At 34.5% G+C, this 21677-nt stretch overlaps 1 protein-coding gene across 4 annotated transcripts in view; it reads right to left on the reverse strand.

The window, feature by feature from the left end:
* Positions 1-21677, reverse strand: part of cib (thymosin beta cib) — a 127008-nt gene that overhangs the window by 26644 nt on the left and 78687 nt on the right. For 2 of the 4 annotated variants that reach the window (XM_081752417.1, XM_081752419.1), the window contains exons 2-3: positions 8023-8192; positions 3280-3393 (exon numbers count right to left, since the gene is read on the reverse strand). In XM_081752417.1, coding sequence (XP_081608543.1) covers positions 3280-3393; positions 8023-8161 — 253 coding nt within the window. In that variant the 5' untranslated portion in view covers positions 8162-8192. The remainder of the gene's footprint in view (positions 1-3279; positions 3394-8022; positions 8193-21677) is intronic. The other 2 variants (XM_081752418.1, XM_081752420.1) reach the window with 1 other exon arrangement.

Below are 21677 nucleotides of genomic sequence, written 5' to 3' on the forward strand. Positions count from 1 at the left end.
CACGTGATAAAAGCAATTAGTATTATAAGAGCTTAAAGTGATTGCTGAACAAAACTCCAGCTCACGACATGAATCTTAAATATTAGAATTTGTTCTTAATCTGTCGGTTTATATTGTACAGAGTACAAACCAAAGTTTAACTATATTGCGGAAAATTATTTTGAAAGTATACAAACATACCAGTGTTCCATAATAGTCTCCTGATTAAATTTTCCAATAGTGTTTGAACTGAGTAACTTGTAAACACTGAACAATTTCTAAATTGATTAATTTTTTTATTAAAAACAAATGCTGAGATTGACGACTTCATTCACAAATTAATGTGGTAAGAAATATTGGGAAGGAATATATTTTAAAAAATACTGTATATAATATATTACATAAATGATAGCCAATTTGTAACGCACTGCGAGCCAGACTAAGCATCATCGTTGGATTAGGATTAGGAATTAGATTTCTGGGCTTTCGGCATCCATGGCCATATTAGCCCGTCACGTATAAGGGATGACGTCCCTCGGAGAGCACATTATCCGAAGAAAGGGAAGGAATAAGGGGTTGGGAAAGGCAGCAAGTGATCTAGGATCTGTATATTAGGTATCATGCCGGTATTTGCCTGGTGTGGAGGAGGAAAAACCAGGAAAACCTCACTTAGAATGGCTAAGAACCATAGTGGGGAGGCCATTTTTCACTCCCCTCTTGATAAGATGGTTTCTGAATGTGCGTAAAACCTACATTTTCTAAAGCTTTGTTCTATTCTGCGTTTTCATATGTCTACGTCAATTAGGGGTTGAGTTACAAACACTTAAAAAGTAATTACATGAAATCTGAGTTTTTTTTTTTTTCTTTCTTCAAAATCGTCTCGGTATAACGGCTTTATTTTCCAAAATGGGTTTGATAAAGGTTAAAGAAAATACTTCCACAGTTAAGTCAAATCTAGATCCATGAATATTATGGTGGCCACCTAACTGTTTGCACTGAGTTAACATACATTTTACATACATCATACATTTTTAAAAATTTTTATTTACCAGATGAAATAGTAATGAAATAGTATATTCGAGGGCCGGATTTGACAACAACATTAAATCAATTCAGAAATGTAGTCTAATCCTTATTTTAAACATTTTTAAATTTAGATCTCTACAAGTAACAAACGTATAACATTTGAAAACAATGTTATTTTAAAGTTATATCACATTAGTTATAGTGAAGCACTATTTATTACAGCAACAACTACTACACATAAGTTTTAGAACTTAGGTGCTTAGACATTTAGTTAAAATTAGGACAGATTGTATTAAAGGTCAATCAGAAGATTCATGCACTTTGTGCATTAAAAAAATAAATAATCGTGTAATACTGTACATACATACATACATACATATATTGTAATGTATATTGGTTTACAGTATCTTCTATCATCGTTATTATTGTTATCCGTTTATCTTGAGCAATTAAAATCTGTATAACACTAAAGGTTAAGAAAACAAAGCGCTGACGTACCTTCCAGAAAATTTGATGAAGTAAATAATAATGCTAACATTTCTTCTCAATCATAATAACGTATCGAATACTGGATAAACTGAAGTATTCTTAACAATGGTGAGGTTCTGCAAACCTTCAAAAATTCTAACAATTGAATCAAACCATTTTTAAACTACATGTATGAAAATCCATCGCTATATACCATCAAATCATCTCGAAGGTGTCAATCAATAACATAGATTTTAAAAATTCGTTAATTGAGAAAACCTACCTGTGTTTAATGTTGTTAAAGCCAAGATAAAAGCCAGTATATAATTTAGAAAATGAATATAAATATTTATACTACATAAAAGCCAAAAGCATGCCGAATTTTACATTAACGAAACATATCAACAGTTACTTATAATGAAATACAAATTCATGCAAGAGTAATTTTAATTTGTAAAAAAAAGAAGCGTTTACAACTTAAAGCATATTTTAACATTTTGTACCAATTTGAAGTGGGTGATCTAAGCTTTCTGTTCTTGCTTCAATACAGTGGAAATTTTAAAGTTGTTTTTTTTTTTTTTTTTTAACGTAAACAATATATTACAAATAGAAAAAAATAGTTTTTTTTCTTCTTACCTACTTTTCACGCTAAGAAAAAGAACTAAAAATGTATTGACATACAGTAGAATCAGATTACCCGAGGTAATTGGGACCGAGCCTACCTCGGACACGCAACAACTTGGATAAACGGAGATCAACCGTTATTAGGTACAGAAGTACGTACTGTAAATCACAAAACATCTTTTATTATAAAGAACAGTACCATACAAAACTTACGTTGTGGGAAGATCATTTATTATTTTCTGGGACATCTTTCGGTGTCTAATGCTGAGACGTAGCGATGACAGACGGCTGAGCTCGAAGATTCGAGATTTAGTAGTTCGGCAACCGTCAGTATCCACGCCACTTCTTACAGCAACTGTAATCTGCAATTTTGTATTTTTATTTTTCTAGACTGCTTCGGTTAATCCAGAGGCTTGGTTAACAGGGAGTCGGATAATCTATAGTCTACTGCAGTTTCAAAGAAGACTGCGCTAATGTAAATTAGAACTAATTAACGAATCTAGATACTAAGCGAAAAATTTAAAAACTCACGAACTATCACTTTTTGTAACACATTATGTTATGTTCTACAACAATTAAAACATTATGTTTATCCACGGAAGTATTTCTAGAATTCTAGTAATTCAGGTCTCATGTATAGTTTATAAATACGGTAGTGTAGTCAGTAAGCAATCCGGGTTCGATTCTTAGTGGGAGTGAGGATTTTTCATTCTAATATGACAGATTCACCCACCCTCTTTAAAATAAGTATCTCGTACAAGTAGAGGAAGTAAAGAGTCCAGAACATGATACTAATTACATCATGTTTACTAGTGTAGACGGAAGAAAATTTGGAGCTTTTTCTTCCACACACATCCCTTAGGGACTTCATGGTCTGTCCCAAAAGGGGAAGAGGAGGGGTTGACCTTTACTTTTTTTTCTTATAGTTTTTAATTTCAGGTTACTTTTACAGTTTCGAACTTGGCCGATTTCAACCAAATTTGGTTTAAACTGATCTAGTCACTTCTCAGAAATAAAACTTCACATGCATAGATGGAAGACAAGATGGTACTATCGCGAGAGAAAGTAATCTTAACAGAAGCCTCGCCCTAGTGATCAAGAACAGAAAAGCTTGGTTTAGGGCAGGATATTTTTTTACAAGCCACCGTTAAGATTTACTATATATTTCTTAAGAAAACTTACCTTCTGCATTAGGTAACACTATTTTCTCCTGCGTCGATGTCCTTTTTAATCTCTCAGGTTTGAAGTTTGTGACATCTTGTATCAAATCATTGTGTTGACGTTCCTGTTTCACATCTACAGAAAAGCATCAAACATGCAACATGCAGCCATTCTAAGACTTACAAAAAGAGTTTGTGACTGATAAACAACAGAGCTAAGTGACATTTGCTTTCCACAAGCAACTTACGGTCGGAAAAGCAATGCAGTGCAAAAGAAATTCGGCAATGCAAATGAACGAAGTGTCTGGTGCAGTGCAAGAGATAATTGCAATTGACAGTTTTAGCTCAGCACTTTTTCACTTCGTTTAAACATACAGTTTTAGGTATTTGAATAAATCCACAAGCAGAAGAATGCATTTAGACCGCACTACTCCAAATTTTCCCTGATCCATGAGTACGTACTGATTACAAAATTTTAAGAGCTGAAACAAAGAATACAATGGCCTTTCTAAAGTTTATGCACCCTTTCCCTGTCTAAGATATCTTATTGGTGACATCTGCTTCAGAAGCAAATCTGACTCCAGAATAATTAAAATGACTAGCAAACGTGATTTCTTAGCGTGTTGCTCCGGATTCGATTCATAGTGAGAGATAATTGATTTGAATCGTGTGTTAACCAATAAATCCACTCTTTTTTGCATTATAATAATCGTCAACTCATCCCGACTAACAACTGCTACCATAGACAATCTTATAGTAGCTGAATTTTGGTTCTGCAACTATGCACGATAATAATCGTACAGTAAAAATTCCGTATTCGCTTCATAAAAGGTATTTTTATTGCAATTGTAATACATTTTCAAAACGTGAATCCAAAATCCACAATGACTTGAAAATACACGATGTCATAAAAATTAACGCATCAAATATTTGTTACCCTCTGAAATATTCGGTATCTTCACCTAGTTGCCTTAAAATCACTTGTTTTTAAGCTTTCTAAGCTAGTAAGTACAAGAACAAATTTTATTTGCAAGTATAATAATAATAAATTCCATTAATTTAGTAACATTGGCAATGCTCTGTCCTTGCATAATTGACAACGGGAGTTGGGAAGTTTAGCAAAGAATTCGACCTTGAGAATAAATGTTGAAAAGTACCATCATCACATTGAATGGTAGGGCACAGAAAAACTACTGAAAACACAGTAGATGGCCGCGGGATTCGAATCTACGATCTCTCGATTAGGTATCAAACTAACATTTTAACTACTGCCATTTGTTTCAATCACTTTTTCAAGCACTGCACATTACTTCCTCTAATTTTTACTTCTGAGTGTAACTGTTCATTTTATCCATATTGTCTGAATATAAACATTTAATCTTGCTTTTCGCCTTCCGATCTCTTGGCACTCATTTTTAGATTGTCCATGACATTTATGGAAAAATCAAACGTAATTCAGCTCTGTTTACATCTGCACTAACTCTTTAAAAAAATAAAAAATAAGAAAAATATAGCAAATAAACCCCAGTATATGAACAATGCACTACTTTTTAAATATCTCCATTTTTTCTTTACCAAAGAAAAATCACACACACACACAAGCATTTTCAATCAAAGCAATATAGATTCTTAGCAAATGGCTATGAGATCTCCCCGTTTTAATTAACTTAAAAAATTCTACATGCATACAGGCTAAGCGACTTCACCTTACCTTTGTAAGATACAAGTTTTTCAATACCAAAGTATTTTTGCACAAATAACAGTGAAAAAAAAAAAAAAAAACTGCTGTCAAAATGAAAGAAACAAGTTAGGTATTTCAATGAAGTAAACTAGTACAATCTTGTTACCTTCAAATTTTTTAAGCGCTATTGTAGATATTACTGTTATCTACAAGCAGATTTATCGTAATTTTTCAGTTTTCATTGTAACCTTCAAATCACAATAGGAAAAAAAAAAAATCAAGTTTTGATTTTTGTCTAATTTGCACTAATTTAATATATGAATTTCATCAATAAAACAAACTGAAGATCTTACGAGCACATGTTTTTAAAAGTATGTGCAACGCAAGCAAAAACTGTAAAATCAATAAAATATTTAGTAATTACTCTAATAATGGAAACAAATTTTACGTTTTCCCCAACTTTATTCCATTATTTACTAGAAGCATTATGATTATTTCGTATTTCAAGCACACGCATTAAATTTATTTTCATTGAAGATAAATTTACTTTCATAATGTACTGAGAAAAATAGTATACAGCTAGAGTTTCGGTTTAAGAAGAAAAGTAAAAGAACTTTCCCTAGGTTCATGATTGCAGGGATAGTAACATATATGTAAGTTTGGAATATCTTGGAACAAAACGTTGAAACATCTTTGAGCAAGTGGTAAATTGGTTTATGACGAATGAGTTTTCCGGACTGAAGAAAGAAAAAAATAATCCTCCATTGATCTTAGCATGTCTTTCTTGTAAGTATACATTCTATTTCAAGTTTAACCTCAAAGTAATGTATTTTGCCCTATTCTTGTAAATAGCGACCTTTATATTTTATTTATTTATTTATTTATTTATTATTTTTTTGCGAAATTTTTAAAATAATATATTCAAACCACAAATCTGATGGCTAAGAACTCGGAACCAAAGGTTTGCCTTCATATTTACTTTGGTCGAGATTGCATGAATTTCAAAGATTGCGAAGGGCATCTTACCCCCCTCCCCCACTTTTTTTTTAATTGGAAAAATCACATAAATGATGAAACTATTTATACCAAAATTGCAGAAAAAACATAGCATTTAACTTCAGAAGACTTTTTTTTATCCAATGATAAATACGGTAAAATAAATATATGTCAAAGCACTCCTTTTAGAGTTATAAGCTACTGGAAGCGCAGAAAGTAAAATAATAATTTCGACAAATCAATATTTGATGTTGCTAACTGGAAAACTATGATACGAAACCTAATTCAAGCGGTTCGAGAAATTAAGAGGTTTCGTTACTCGTTAGTGTAAGTTTTATATACATATTCAGGATTTTGAATAATAATGTGCTGAATAACGGACTTTTGAATTATTTACCGGGGTATCAACAAAATTTCCACTAGTTATTCAACTATGCCTTCTAAACTCCGCTGTGGAAGTACAGTGCAGCTTGAAACATGAATATATAGACAGAAGTTATACTAATTCCTCTTAATTTCTCTAACAGATTGTTACAAAGCTGAGTACCTATGCCACCTTCATGTTTTTAGTCCATTGATCATTTTACAGATGACTTTTCTTCTGTTTTGTATGAAATGAATTAAAATGTTAATCTTGTGGCTTTACCTATTTATTCTTCAAGTCTAATATAATTTCACTTGACTTTTCAAAATGAATTTTTCTTATACAAAACAATTTATTTTTCACGAAATTATGGGACACTTAAATAAGTTTAAAGAGTTGTTCTATAATGAGAGAATGTAATATTATTGAAAATTGTTGTAAATATTACATAACCAAATCGGCTTCCTTAGAAGTCAAAATGGCATACTTTGACAATGAGAAAGCTTCTCACGTCAGCAAGAAACTAGGACTATCCTCGCTTTAACAGAAGCCAGGAAATTTTGGAGTTGCAATTGCCATATTAAAGTGTTTCAAACCAATATTGTAGCCCTCTTCATGTGTTTTGATAAACTACTGAAATGAACACATGGGGAATATCCGAAAGTGATTTTAGCAATTCAGATTCCACAATAATTTTGTAAATGGGAGAAACGTTATCTTTACATTATAATATAAATAAAGCAAAAATCATGGGTAATAAAATGTTTTAGACAGCGAAAACTAGCTGCGCCTACTTTTTTCGGCATTTTATTGGCTCTTTACTTGATCATAAGGCTTAAGTTTCTGACGTTGTTACGTATGTTTGTATATTAAAAGTGTACTAGGAAGTATAACAGCTCGAATTCAAACCTCAAGTGATTCAATTTTCACTTTTAGAGTAGATCCCTCCTTTCATGATTGCGATGTTCCTATCAAGGATAACAATGGTGTATATAGAGGGAAGGATTTGGGGGGTCTTAACCCCTCACCTTGAGCAAGATTTGATGAAAAAATTTCTATAAGAAGAAGATATATCACGCGTGCCCTAAAAGGATATATGGTTGAGTTCTTGAACAAACATACCTTTGATTAAAATCTGCATACGCTATTGAAGGATAAGGAAGTTCTATAATATATAGAGCCTAATTCACGAAATAACGGTTTACTAGTTATCAAAACGTTTTATATTTATTTGAGAATGGCTAGAAAGCCGAAAACAACGTACGATTAAAACAAATTAGGTGAATATTTACTTTTTTCTGGTAACATACGTGAGCGTCAATAGCTACGAACACTTATTTATTTTTTGTTTTTTAGTGTCCACGTATTCATAACAAATTTATCTTGAAATAAATCTTTTGATCACATACTCGTAAGAAACTAAAATTATTACTATTTAAATTACTTAGAAAGTTAATAATAATAATATCATTCTCAAACTTAGTGATTCTCCATATTTGAAGTGCAATGAGAGATTCATTTGAGTTCTCAAGACAAAATATAAGCTACTGTTTATCCCCATATTTACAACAGAATGCATTTACACACATACATGCAAAAACATCACGATCTAGTACAATTTCATTCGAAAGCTATTCCTATTAGAAGCTTTTTTTCCACTTACACGAAAAAGGTTTTACAAATAAGATATATAAAAAGTTCCCTCCTGAAGCAAGTGACTTTACCTTCCGCCGTGGGTAGGACATTTTTTTCTTGCGTCGAAGCTCTTTTCATGTTATCTGGTTTAAAGCTTTCCAATTCTGTTTTAAGGTCAGGAGCAACCTTGGGAAGATCCTTAAGAGATGGGTTCTCTGGATTTGACATATTGGTAACTTAGTTCACTAGAATGGGTGATCTGCAACAAAAAACAAAGATTCCTCTTTAAGAAAATATCTACTTACATTTCATGTGTATTATATTAAAGAACACTGAAGAATTATATTAAGTATACAACAGTCTGGAAGAAAAAATTCTTAAATGAATAAATACCTCTGTTGGAACACTCAGATAATACATATCAAAGTAATAAAGAAATGATCAAATAAATGCACATTAAATATTTGTAAAGCAAAGAGTGACCACGGTTCATAACTGCACGTTGTACGTAACTCTAATATGTTCTTCCATTCAGTGTTAGATGGTAAGTATTTTAACCGTTTCTGTATTTCCTCCGACCTTTTTAAAATTTAGGTATGTATTTTACGAGTTGATTATCCTGTGAGCTTTTCTATTTAATACTGCTTATTATAAAATATAAATTAAAAGATAGATGAATAATAAGTATATAGTTTTAGAAACTCGGGAGATTTATCACAGACCTATGTCAAGTTTAGAGACCTGCACGGGCCGGGCTTGGGCGGGCCGACACTGATTTCTCTTCAGGTCGGGCCGGGCTGGGGCCGATTAATTGCGATTCTTTAATAATTATTGACATTCGTTAAACGATAATTAGAATAAAGGCAAATGTTGAAGAAGTGTGCCCGTGAAAAATGTTACAAAATGAAACTTCGAAAATTTATCGGGCCCGGGCCGGGCTTGGGCCAAGAATTTTAAAAACTTATCGGGCCGGGCCGGGCTCGGGCCTAAAATCTCCAAAACTTTTCGAGCCCGGGTTGGGCCGGGCTTACGTACATTCGGGCTGGATTGGGCTCGGGCCGAAAAATTCGGCCCGTGCAGGTCTCTAGTTCAGTTAGGGCTGCTGTCAATCACTTCTATTCTTCTTCCATCTTTTTTTAAGGCTCTATCAAAGACCACTTTCAAATTAGAAGTCGATACGTTCTGCGTGTACGTATTTTGTCCACCTTAACTTATTACTCCCATGTTTGATGATCTGTCATTGTAACTTTTTTTTTTTTTTTTTTTAAAGAATTCTGTACTTCGATAGAATTCAGTTTTTAGTTTTTCAGATATTAGCCAACAATAAAATCTTGACAACGTACTAGTGCATTGCCGCCATAATCTTTTATTTCCTCGTTGACTTTAATAATAATAATATCAAAAATAACGATGATGGCAGCAGTAATAAAGCCTTCTTTGATGTTTGTAGTTTCAGTTTTCATTACCAGTGGACTGAAAATATTCAATATAGACCACAACTGTGAGGTAGTTCGGATACTATTTGAAATCACGCTGGGTCAAATTGCAAGCCGTCTAATTGACAATCCAACTTTGGGAAGTCAGTATTTTAATTATTTATATAGATGGAAATACAATACGCAAGTTACTCATACTTCCGTCTATGCACTATCTATAAAACATACCTAGATAGTTCAATAGAGTAGCAGAATGTTTTCGAAATGCTAAATCAAAATTTCATTTGAATAAATACTAATACTTAAAGACATCATCCGAGAATGGCATACATAGTATAGTACAGATTTTCAGACAAGAGTAGAAATTTTAAAAGCAGTTTCATCAATATTATATATATATATATATATATATATATATATATATATATATATATATATATATATATATATATATATATATATATATATATATATATAAATAAATAAATAAATAAAGGGAGACACTTTCCCTCTATAAGTCTGCTATAACTGACTTCATTTATCTTTAACATCACTGAGGATAAGGAGTTGAAGCCTACTTCTATTATAATGAAGTGCTGACATTGAACATCGATGAAAACTGGTACTCTACTGTATTCGAACTTTAGAGTGAAGCATGTAACTGTTTACAACGAGTTTTCCTGCCTGAAGCAACTTAACCTTCGTTACTTTGAACCCTTCCGAAGAAAAGTCGTAAAATGATGACACTAGATATTTCGCTTGTTACCACGAAGAAGTTTCTCCCTTCAATCATTATTAAATAGTTACCTTTCACTTTCCTTTCCGACTTGAGTTCTCTCCTGACTAGTTTCTGGGGAGAGAGATAATTTGTGTTCACAATGTGCGTCACAACCCTCATTAATTCTCATAACAGGATTCTTTAGAACAAGAATTCAAGTTCGCTTTCAACTGTTACCAGAAAGTGAAAATATGTTTTCTTACGTTTGTATGCAACTTATTGGGACCACAGTGGCTTGTGTAGTACAACACTAACTTCTCCAACATAGGATCAAACCTTCGCTTTCGGATGCGTAAGCGTGTTCTTCAGGTACTTCCGTCTTTCCCTACTTCATTATTCCAATTACTTCTTTTACATCTGTCAGTCTCATTTGTGCTCTCTTGTATTGTTCCGGGTTCAATTCCCGACGCGGACAATTTTTAATATTGATTCAGCAATATGAGGTGAGAGTTACTTAAAGCAGGAAGCAAAATAATCATGAGTTAAACATGAATTAAAGATTTTGATATGGTTAGAAGAATATGTACGATCAGATTTCCACTCATATCAATCGTACGCATCCTAATTATTAAGACTGTTTTCCTTGCTTTGCAACTTCTTGCGTAAGCTTCATCTCTCTCTCTGCTCTTTTTTTTTTTTTTAATCGCCATTCACGGATTTCAGGTTTATATACACGAGTATTTACTTATTAAAGCCTATTGGCGAGAACAAAAGTAAGTTGTTTGTCAAATCACCAAATGTAGAAATGTAGACCATTTAACGAAGATTACGCTAGAAAGCAATCTCAAAAAAATTGAAGTTCTCTCACACTTTCATCACAGCAGTCAAAAATCTTAATATCTTCTAATATTCATCGACTATTTTTAAACGTACAAACCGATCTAGAATATTAAATTTTAGTTTTAGTATTCAAAACGAGAGTTTCATTTTTACGATTAAAAGCAATAACGTATGAATGCATTTCCTGCCTGAAACAACTGTTATCTGCTAAAGGATGTCCGGCCATTTCACTGCAGTTGCTGCAAGACTAGTGAGTAGGTCTCAAACAGCTGCTGATCGATTTCAGATCTAAGAAAACCGAGAAAACATCTGCTACCATTTTCAAGTTGAACGGCTTGAATATGTGGGAAGAATTGAGTAAGATCGGTCTGTTCTTGTTTTTTCTGCCAACTGAAAGCAGGCAGAACTGGGCACAAACTATCAATTCATTCCTAGAAAAAAAAAGGTCACATTGGTTACCGTTGAATTCACCTAGTTTTCTTAGTTCGCATGAACTAGATGCAGAGTAGTACGTTAAATAGAAGTACCGACCAAAATTCCTTAGATTAGATTAGATTAGGTTTATTAATCATTCTCTGGACCATGCTACATGTACATTTGTACAAAATGGTATAGAACTCGTCAGTACATACCATTTTCCACAATAGCATTTTTTTTATTGGAGGAAACTGTCTCCCAAATATAGAAACTCTAGATTTAACTAGCGGCTTAGAATTTGAGGAACTACACTTTCCGACCAGTCGGTCGTGGTTTTGATTGAATGAGTAGTTTAATGTCTGCCACCCCCCCCCCCTCTTTTTTCACGAAGTTATATGAGACAGGACTTGGTGCTTAAACTGAAATCCGACCTACTATTCTGGCTTGTATCCGAGAAAAGTCCCTTGACAATCGAACCCTGGACCATGCCACAAAGGGACAGTCGTGGTTTCGAGTTGATAGTGTTTATAATTATTTCACCATCCATTTCATTATCATAATTTACTGTCTCCTTGAACCTATAGAAGAATAATTGGATGTAAACTGAAGATTACAATGAGAGAAGAAAATAGTTTTCTACGTTTGTGTTTAACTTCAAAATAATTACAGGCCACCGACCACCATACAGATGATAAGACTATGCATTGCTGGGAAATATGTACAGGATGTATAGTTGGAAAACTTGAAGGTCTTTGGGTATGCCAAAAGGGAGGGTAATGCAAAAATTAGAGTATAATTAATTCCAGCGCCTACTGTTGAGTGGGATTGGAGCTGCTAATAGTTGAGTGGAATTGTGTCAAAGAAATACCAGCAATAATCTAGATTATGTTCGAGTGGTACACTGTAGGATCAATACTGGACTTTTGCAGCGATGAACCTGAGTTCTAAGATTTAGTTAATTAGCATGTTTGATTTATCTGTCAAAGTGGAACGATTTCTTTTAGAACAAAAAATTAGATTATTTAAAAAAGAATTTAGTTTAAAATATTTTACTTTTTTTGGGGGGGGGGGGTAATAAAACCATGTAGAGAACGAACTCTGAAATCGTTCTTTCTGATTTACTGGAAAATGTCGATTCCATGTTCGAATAGATTTTAACGACTGTGTCTGTGGGAAGGGTAGCAATCGCCCTCTCATTGAGGCAGTCAGCTATGACGAACGGCCAGACCAACCCCTCCGCCTATGACGACCACGGAACTACCAGGACCCAACCGAACGCTTGGAAAAGTGAGGGTGAGTTCGCTAAATATTGATTCATCCAGAGCACATCCACCCCCACTGTTCAGCTCCAAGCAACATCTTTTGTCTGATACAGCGCTAAGTACTCTTCTGTTGATTCAATAGAAATAATTATTTGTATTCTCAGATAGGAAATCATATAATGTTAACAGTGACATTATGATGCATGATTACTGTAAGAAAGCGACGAAAATGTTTCAGAGAAATACTTTTAAATTTATAATTAGGCCACCTCATTTCTTCGTAACTTGAACAGAATACAGTATAGGTGGGTCATTATCCTAAGCTATGGTAACATTTTTATTCTTTAATCTCAAACGAACTTTTATAATGCGAGATTCTCTTTCCCTTGATTTATCCAATTTGTATTATGTTCCTTAAACTGTGCAAACTTGAGACTAATTTTTCGCGGGAAGAAATATGAGCAACCTACCGTGAAGCAAATTTGAGGTTTTGCCTATTTATTTATTTATTTATTTATTTATTTATTCATTCATTCATTTTCCTGTTTTGCATACAAATGAGAGTATTCTCGAGCACGCATACAGTTGTCAAAATTACAAAATAATTACATATATGCTATAAAAAACTTACAGATAAAGTAATACATACATAACTATGACTTTTATAAGCTAATACATTCATAATATAATTAACAAAAGAAATATTTATACATTGTCTTCAAAAAACTCATTTATCGAGTAGTAACATTTATCTACTAAGAACTCGTGAAGATCCGATTTAAACATAGAATATGATTTGTTTTGTTCTAGAAAGTCAGGTAGCTTATTGAAAATTTTTGTACAGTTAATATATACGCTTTTTTGAAAAAACGAGAAATTTTGGGGATAACATGCAAATTATTAACGAATCGAGTATTGTATTTATGGACGTTACTGTTTTCAATAAATAAGTGTCTGTTACTTACGGTAAACAAGATAATTTTATATGGATACGCACAAGGTAATGGTAATATTTTTTGTCCTCGAAAGATGGGCTTGCAAGAAGACTTTGGTGACAATCCAAACACAGCCCTTAGTGCTTTCTTTTGTAAGCGAAACGTGCTAATACATTCAGTAAAATAAAGCCAAAAAATAATACCGTAAGTTATTAAAGAATGGAATTTTGCATAGTACACCGAAACTAAGGCCTCTGTTGTGACATTACCTCTTCGTTTACGGAGGCCGAAACATATACTACTTAATTTTTTGTTGAGTTGAGATATATGCTCATTCCAAGTTAGTTTCGAACTTATGGTGACACGAAGAAATTTAGTTGAAATAGAAAAGTCGACCTTTTTTGTTATTTACCATTACGTAAGGAATAAATTTATTTTGAAGAGGATAACATCCACCACTCTATACACAAGAATTTACTATACGGCATTTATGTTTCAGTGGATATAATAGTTCACAATGCTCATCATTTTATTCTTTCACGTAAAAAGTAAGAAAGAGGGAGCAAAATCATATCCACTGTAGCATTTGCTAATATGATTCTTGAAGTTTTTAATATTTAAATCAATTTTGTTAAATTTCATTTAAACTCCTCGCTGAGCAAAACAACATATCTATTGTAAAAATTATTAATGTGTAACAATTTCACCAACAAATGTATTGTTTTGCTCAGCGAGGAGTTTAAATGAAATTTAAGTCTATAATAAGCAAAGCTTATACAATAGAAAACATTACAATTTTGCTATATTGCAAATTACAGAACTAAGATTATAAACCTATCACAAGATATGTATCTGTATTGACATTTAAGAACTGACGTCCCACGGTTATGCCGGTTAGGCTAAAGGAGACGGTGATGATGAGAAATTAATGAAATGGTGGAATGAATAAAATGGGAGGAAACTGGAGAATCCCGAGAAAACCTACGAGCACGGTGTTTGTCCACCGGCGCGAGTTGGGATCGAACCAGGGACCCCAAGCACCGGAGCTGAACGCTCTACCACCACTAAGCCACCGCCCCCCCCACAATTTGGTAATAAATTCTGATTGGATTATCACAGAATGGAATCCAATGGGGAGCTACTTCTACGGCGATGAACCATTAAGTCTGTAAGCCCAAGAGTAAGCTGGGATGTGGTATTTTTCACACACTAAATTTAGCACTAAAATTTTAACCCAAGCGTCCTTACAGTAATTTTACATTTATTGATTGCACAAATACACATTTCACAACGAACGGGCATCCTGTGTGTACGTTCCACAAAGCTGACATACTTAATTATTCCTAGTTACCCACGGAAGAATTTATTTATGGCCACCTTACTTATTAATCTTTTTGCTGTTAGAAACAACTCGTCCTACTGTGTATTATTGCAACAGGTAAGCAAGTGCAAGCAACAAAACGCAGATGAAAGTTAATATTGTCAACAACTTTTTCAAAGCAGCCTCATAGGAAGAGGCGAGTTGAAAGGACTTGTCTGACAGGGTGACCATATGGTGTGGTGATAGGAAAATTAGGACGTAGCAGCTCCGCATGAAGTGAAAATAGCATGCTACCACTTACTGTGGATATCGGCAAATTAGTTATTACACAGCAGCGCAGAATTAATAAGGGTGGATGGTTTCGCGTAAGCAGTTGACCTCATAAATGAGGTTCTACTGAATTAATGATTAAATTCTTTTTGCAGCTTTTGCTAAATATCTACAAACTTATGATTATATTTCAGTGCACTCATTTGTATAATGTCCAATTGCCCATCACAGCTTCTTGTCCACTGTTTCTTCCAAGGTCCAGGTATATATTTTTTTTTTTAGGACGACTCCCCTTCCCCCGAACTAAAACGATACTTTGCTATTACATCATCATCATCATGGATGTTCTGTCTATTGGCAGGTCACTTACTGCAACCGAGAAGCTTCATGCTCCATGGTCTTCCACTAACCTCTTCGTCTTTACGTACGATTTTTATGTTTTTATATCGTCCATTAAATGTAACCTCATTTGCCCCTCCCTCTCTTTCCTGCCACCATACTCCCTAAAACGTTCCTCACGATACAGTTCCTTCTTGAGCAATGTCCCAACCAGTTCCTTCCTTCCTCCTTAATATTTTGAAATTTTCTTCCTCCACCATTTCTAACACCGTTTTATTCGTTCTCCGCTCGATCCGGCTAATCTCTCCATTCTTCTTGACACCCACATTTTGAAAGCTATTGCCAATATACCAAAATAGCGTACCAGTTCATCTCCCTTACATTGATTTTGTCCTCCTCCGGACAAAATTTTCTGGAAGAAACTTTGTTCTTATAGATTTGTGGATTTCCTGGCAATTCTGTGCTTCTACGTATGTGCCCATCAGTTGATTAAAATAGTATTCTGTGTGTCATCTCACGATAAGACGATTTAAAAATTAATTCTAGATTGTGAACTGAGAGCAAATCTAATGTCACTGATTTAAGATATTACTTTCCTTTGCAACGTGTTGAAAGCTAATTCTCTGCAGAGCAACATTTCTCCCCCTTTATTATTATTTTTTTTTTTTAAGAGTTACTACGATAAGTATGTACTGTGATCTCGCTAGTGTCAAGAAGAAAGCTTTGAATGGGTGTAACAGTTTCACGTTAATAGATGGTATGGTTATCATGGGCACCCACAGAAAAATTTTCAGGGGAGAGCAAAGGTTTGTGTCATGCTTCACAGTACTCTCATATTTGCAAGGATTATATTTAGTGGATACCTTGTACGGAACTAAAATCCAACTATTCCTGTAAGCTTTACTGCAAACATAATATTAGTCTATATAATATTAATTTGAGCTCTATTAGTAGTGTATTTGGGATCTCACATGAGTATTAGGTGAACGTGCGTGATCTCTAGACAACACTAAAGTCAGGAAATCAAACTCACAGGGGGAAATGCCCTCCCTTGCGGGCGCCAATGGTTCTCATAGAACATCTGTTTTCACGTTAACTAGTGATTGCTAATTTTCTCAAAAATTACATGAGAATTCGGCCTCAACCACGTAATTTGTTCAACTTTACGCGATTTATCAATTAACATACCTGTACGTGTCATCTTTACTATACCGTACGTCCATAATACAGGGTGTCTCAAAAGTCCCCTGACATAGGTTAATTCTGTTATCAGAGTTACAACAAAAGAGGGGAAATAGTCTCCAAATATGATGTTTTCAATCTAAAGTGAAAGATTATTTATTTATTTATTTTTAATCGGACGAGCTGTTTGGGCTGGCTGTACACTCTTTATGCGTCCAATGTTAAATGAAAATGAATCATTGTCATGTACCGGGACCCACAACATAAGTGAATGAAGTTACTGTCTTTTACGTTAACATGTCAATGGCCACCCCCCCCCCCATTTCAAACATGCCCCCATTCACCATACTTTTACATTAGCATCTTCATTCCACCATTTCACTCATTTCTCATAATCACAGTGTCCTTTAGTCTAACCGGCGTAATCGTGGGACGTAAAACTGAAAGATTTCATTTTCATTTTTACATTAGCATAAAAGACTAACTTCATTTACTTATTTTGTGGGACCAGGTAAATGACAACGTTGCATTTTATTTTAACTTTAGGCGCATAAAAAGTGTACAGCCCAATGGCTCGTGCGATTTTTTTTTTTTTTTTTTTAAACTTACTTTAGATTTAAAACATCACATTTGAAGACTGTTTCCCCTCTTTTGTTGTAACTCTGATAACAGAATTACCCTATCATCTTATATAGTTTCAATTTCTTTCTTCTTTTTTTAAAAATATTTTTTATGCTTTTATAATTGACTCAATGCAATACTTCTTAAGCTTAATTATATCGCTATCAGAACGCGTGGAAATCGTTACACTATCGTAGCTAGCATTTTCTACGCTTGAAGGGGTTAATCTTCATTCGCGACAGGAAATTCTTCTCAGGTATGTATAAAATACAGAATTTGAAATAGGACTAACCAGAGCAAAAAGAGTTTGCAAATATTTACTTGAAACTAGTACTTCACCAACGAATGTTAATACCATGCCGATTGATGATCAGAATAATGCTAACGTTCTATAAGCAGACAAGTAATTTCCATGAGAAACCGAAAGTTCCGAAACCTGTTCTGTAATTTTTTTTCTTCAAATCCTTGGAGCAAGCACCTCAGTACTACATAAGCATACACAAAAATGTAAATTACGTTCAATAAACTCACCGAATTCGGTGACGATCATTTACAACATTTATTTACTAATGGCAAACCAGTCGTTTCAGCTCCACAAGGAAAAAATATTAAATATATGATCACCAGTTTGTCAATATAAACCTGTTCCTATCGTCTGAACATCTTTAAAAAATATCCTTGTACACTTGTAGTCTAGATGTAGCTGAAGCAAAAAAAACTTTCTATTGACAATATTACAGGTATCGTGTAGCTCATCCACAACACACTTACGTCTGTTCAAGCTGATTTCGGAAATTTATCATGAATAATGTAGCCACAATATTAGTAATTCTGTTTTTAAATGATCACAGAATATCACAATGAAAGACGGTTGACAAGTTTTTTAAAAAATCATTAATTATCAATAAGGGAACAAACTGACAACCATAATCACATCAGAATTACGAATTGATTTACAATGCGGTATGTATTTCAATGTATTAATGTGTTCGGTTTTGTTAAAGTTTAGCATTCTTTTGAAGCATCGAAGGGCAAATCTTTAGTTTAGGCAAGGCAGTGACAGGAACTGATTGCATTAAGTACAAGGGCAATATTGTAGTAAATTAAAGAACCCTTATTACTGCCTTTTTAAGGTCGTACATAGTCTATGAATAATCCCTAGCAACAGAAAGGAACCAATGAGACCTGTGATTGATACTAACAGTGACGGGATATCACTGCCTTGCCCAAAGTAAAGAGTTACCCATCGAAGCTATATGGGACACTGTTGTGCACACAATTGAGATTATCCCCGAATTGTCATTTAAAATATATTAAATGTTTTGAAAAAAAAAAAAAAATCCAAAGTATCAAAATACCTTGGAAAAATTATTATATACACTATACAAACTTTCGGGCACATTTAAACCAGAAAGAAAAATTATACATTTTCATAGAACTCATTTACAGAGTAATAAAATTTCTTCATTGAAAATTTACAAAGATGCCTCTTGATGAACTACAGTAATGAGTTGAATGCTCTTTCGCCCTTATGATTATTTGAACTTATGATTATTTGCAGTGATCACCTATTTAGGTTGGTGTTTGAATGTAGATTAAAAAAAAAAAAAAAAGTTTCGTAGTATATTTAACACATAAAACCATATGTTTTCATCTTAATACTAAGCGAAAGAAATTTCATTAATTTATTCAATATATTTTATAATTCAAAGTTATTGTGAATAACGGTTACGCTTTTCTGTTGCTATTTACGTACATTCAAATACTTTTTTTTTTTGTGTGTGTGTGTGTGTGATTAGTTTCTTTGAGGACACACAGAACAAAGTTGTTAAAAATCATTATCACGTGGTACCATCAATACTTGCTGTACCGACTTGCCAACTGCTTATTTTTCAAAAACTGCTTGCTCGATCTATTCTTTCCCAAACTAAACATATATTAATGTAAATAGTCGTTATCAGAATAGAAAAAGTTGCATACAGAGATAGGTGACATACACTCAGTACATGAAAAGAATCAAATGAATCTGATAGACTGTTAAAATTAATTTTAATTTGTTTTACAGCAATTCTATATTAACTTCAAAATCTTAGCTTTAAAAAAGAAAAATGTATGGTCCTGCTCAGAACCAATGCAAAAATGTTATACAGTACAGTAGAACTTAATTTATCCATGTTATTTATCTGTACACTAAACAAAAACAAGTATGTTGTGGGTACTACATTTGATTCAGTTTTGAACAAATTTAAGCAAATTTCTTCAATCCTAAAGTGGATCTCTGGCAACCCTGTAGAAGGAAAGTTGAGTGACGAATTCCGCAAACATTAAACTCAAAGTTGCCAATCGAATTTGAATCTGTCAATCTAGTATTATCAGAAACTAGCAGTACAGTGCAGTGAACATTTTTACGTATTTTATATGGCGCCCACGGACTACGGAACACTATTCTACAAGTCAAAACAAAGTAAAAATATATATTATACCTTTCGGGTTCTCATCTGGAAACTAGAACTGCACTATGTGGCAACGTCGCAGATAAAGAATCATAGGGTACAACTACCAATGTATCAAACAGTTACATCGATTCTTTCCAGATGGCAGTTGAAGTCTGTAGACGTTCACACTAGAGGACTAGCTAGGGAGAGTAATGCTCCCGGAAGTAGGAACGAAATACACGGTTCTGATTCGTTGGCGTTATCCGTTTCTTGCCACGCAGCATTCATATAGCAGAAATCAAAAGCTTGCTGCTGTCGGTCCCCGTGGCCGAGCGTGCTAGCGCTACGTGCTAGTAACAGAAGTCGCTTTTGGTGTGGGTTCAAACCCAGCCCATTTTTATTTTAATTTTTACAAAACTTTTTTCATTAAAATATGAAAATAATATTAAAAAAAAGTGATTTACATACTTTTGTGCAGATAAGTAATAGTAGTAGTAGGAACGGGTTAGAAGCCCCGCAGGGCTCGTTTTGTTCCACCTTGACCCCCCATGATGTACATTTTGTGACCAACTTAAAACAGCTGGCTAGGATAGCGCGCGAATAAACTCTTCCGAGCAGGTCGTGACACTAGCACCAAGTATCAGCATAACAGTCGATGTAACTGTTTGATGGATTCATAGAGCAATGCTAATGGTTACAAGTTAATCTGCGACGTTGCCACATAGTCAAACTTTTGATTCCCATAGTGGCTCAAGGAGCATCCGGAGGGTACACTATTATATAGCATTTATCTTTATTTTGACTTGAAGAATTACGGTCTGTTGTCCGTAAGCGACATTTTTAGAACACCCAGTATATATTATTTGGTCTAGGAATTAATTCGTGCGGGTGGACAAGAGATGGCGCAACGAACGGAGCGTCCCACAGTTCCGTTTATCCACACATGTGTTGCAAACCCCTGTCATCGCGTATCGTTCGTAGTATAGGGCAGTGGATTAAAGCGTCAACAACACCAGTTTGTAGTTAAGTGAACATGGCGCAATTTGTGCCTGATAAAGTGTTTTTGCGGGGTGTCCTGCTGCATTACTTTAACATGCAGAAAAGTGCGACTGAAAGTCATCGTATTTTGGTGGAAGTGTATGGTGACCATGCTCTAGCTGAGCGAACGTGTCAGAAGTGGTTTGCACGGTTTAGAAGTGGTGATTTCGGCTTGGCAGACCAAGAGCGAGCTGGACAGCCAAAAAAATTTCAAGACGAAGAATTGACAGCATTGCTCGAGCAGGATTCGTGTCAAACGCAGGAACAACTTGCAGCAGCATTAGGCGTTGATCAAACAACAGTCTCCAAACGCTTGAAAGCCATGGGAATGATTCAAAAGATGTCACATTGGGTTCCACATGAATTGAAAGACAGAGACGTTGAAAGACGAAAAACCATTTGCGAATTGCTGCTTCAACGACAGAGCAGAAAGGGGTTTCTGCATCGAATTATTACGGGTGATGAGAAGTGGATCCATTACGAGAACCCTAAACGAAAAAAGGCCTGGGTGAAACCAGGTGAACCAGGTCCATCACAACCAAAACGAGATATTCACTCTGCAAAGGTTATGCTGTGCATATGGTGGGATATGAAAGGTGTGGTGTACTATGAGCTGCTGCAACCGGGTGAAACTATGAATGGAGAACGTTATCGACGACAATTAATGCGTTTGAAGCAAGCTCTGGCCAGAACACGACCAGAATGGGAGAACAGACATGATAAACTTATTGTTCAACATGATAACGCTCGCCCACATGTCGCAAAACCGGTCAAAACCTATTTAGAAAATGTCGGATGGAAAGTTTTACCCCACCCGCCGTATTCACCAGACGTTGCTCCTTCGGACTACTACTTGTTCGATTGCATGAACAACGATTTGATTGGACAGCGGTTTACTTCTTCAGAAGATATCGAAACATGGGTCTCTGA

This window comes from Thermobia domestica, chromosome 3 (genome assembly GCF_964235325.1).
Source record: "Thermobia domestica chromosome 3, izTheDome1.hap1.1, whole genome shotgun sequence".
In the NCBI taxonomy this organism is placed as follows: Eukaryota; Metazoa; Arthropoda; class Insecta; order Zygentoma; family Lepismatidae; genus Thermobia; species Thermobia domestica.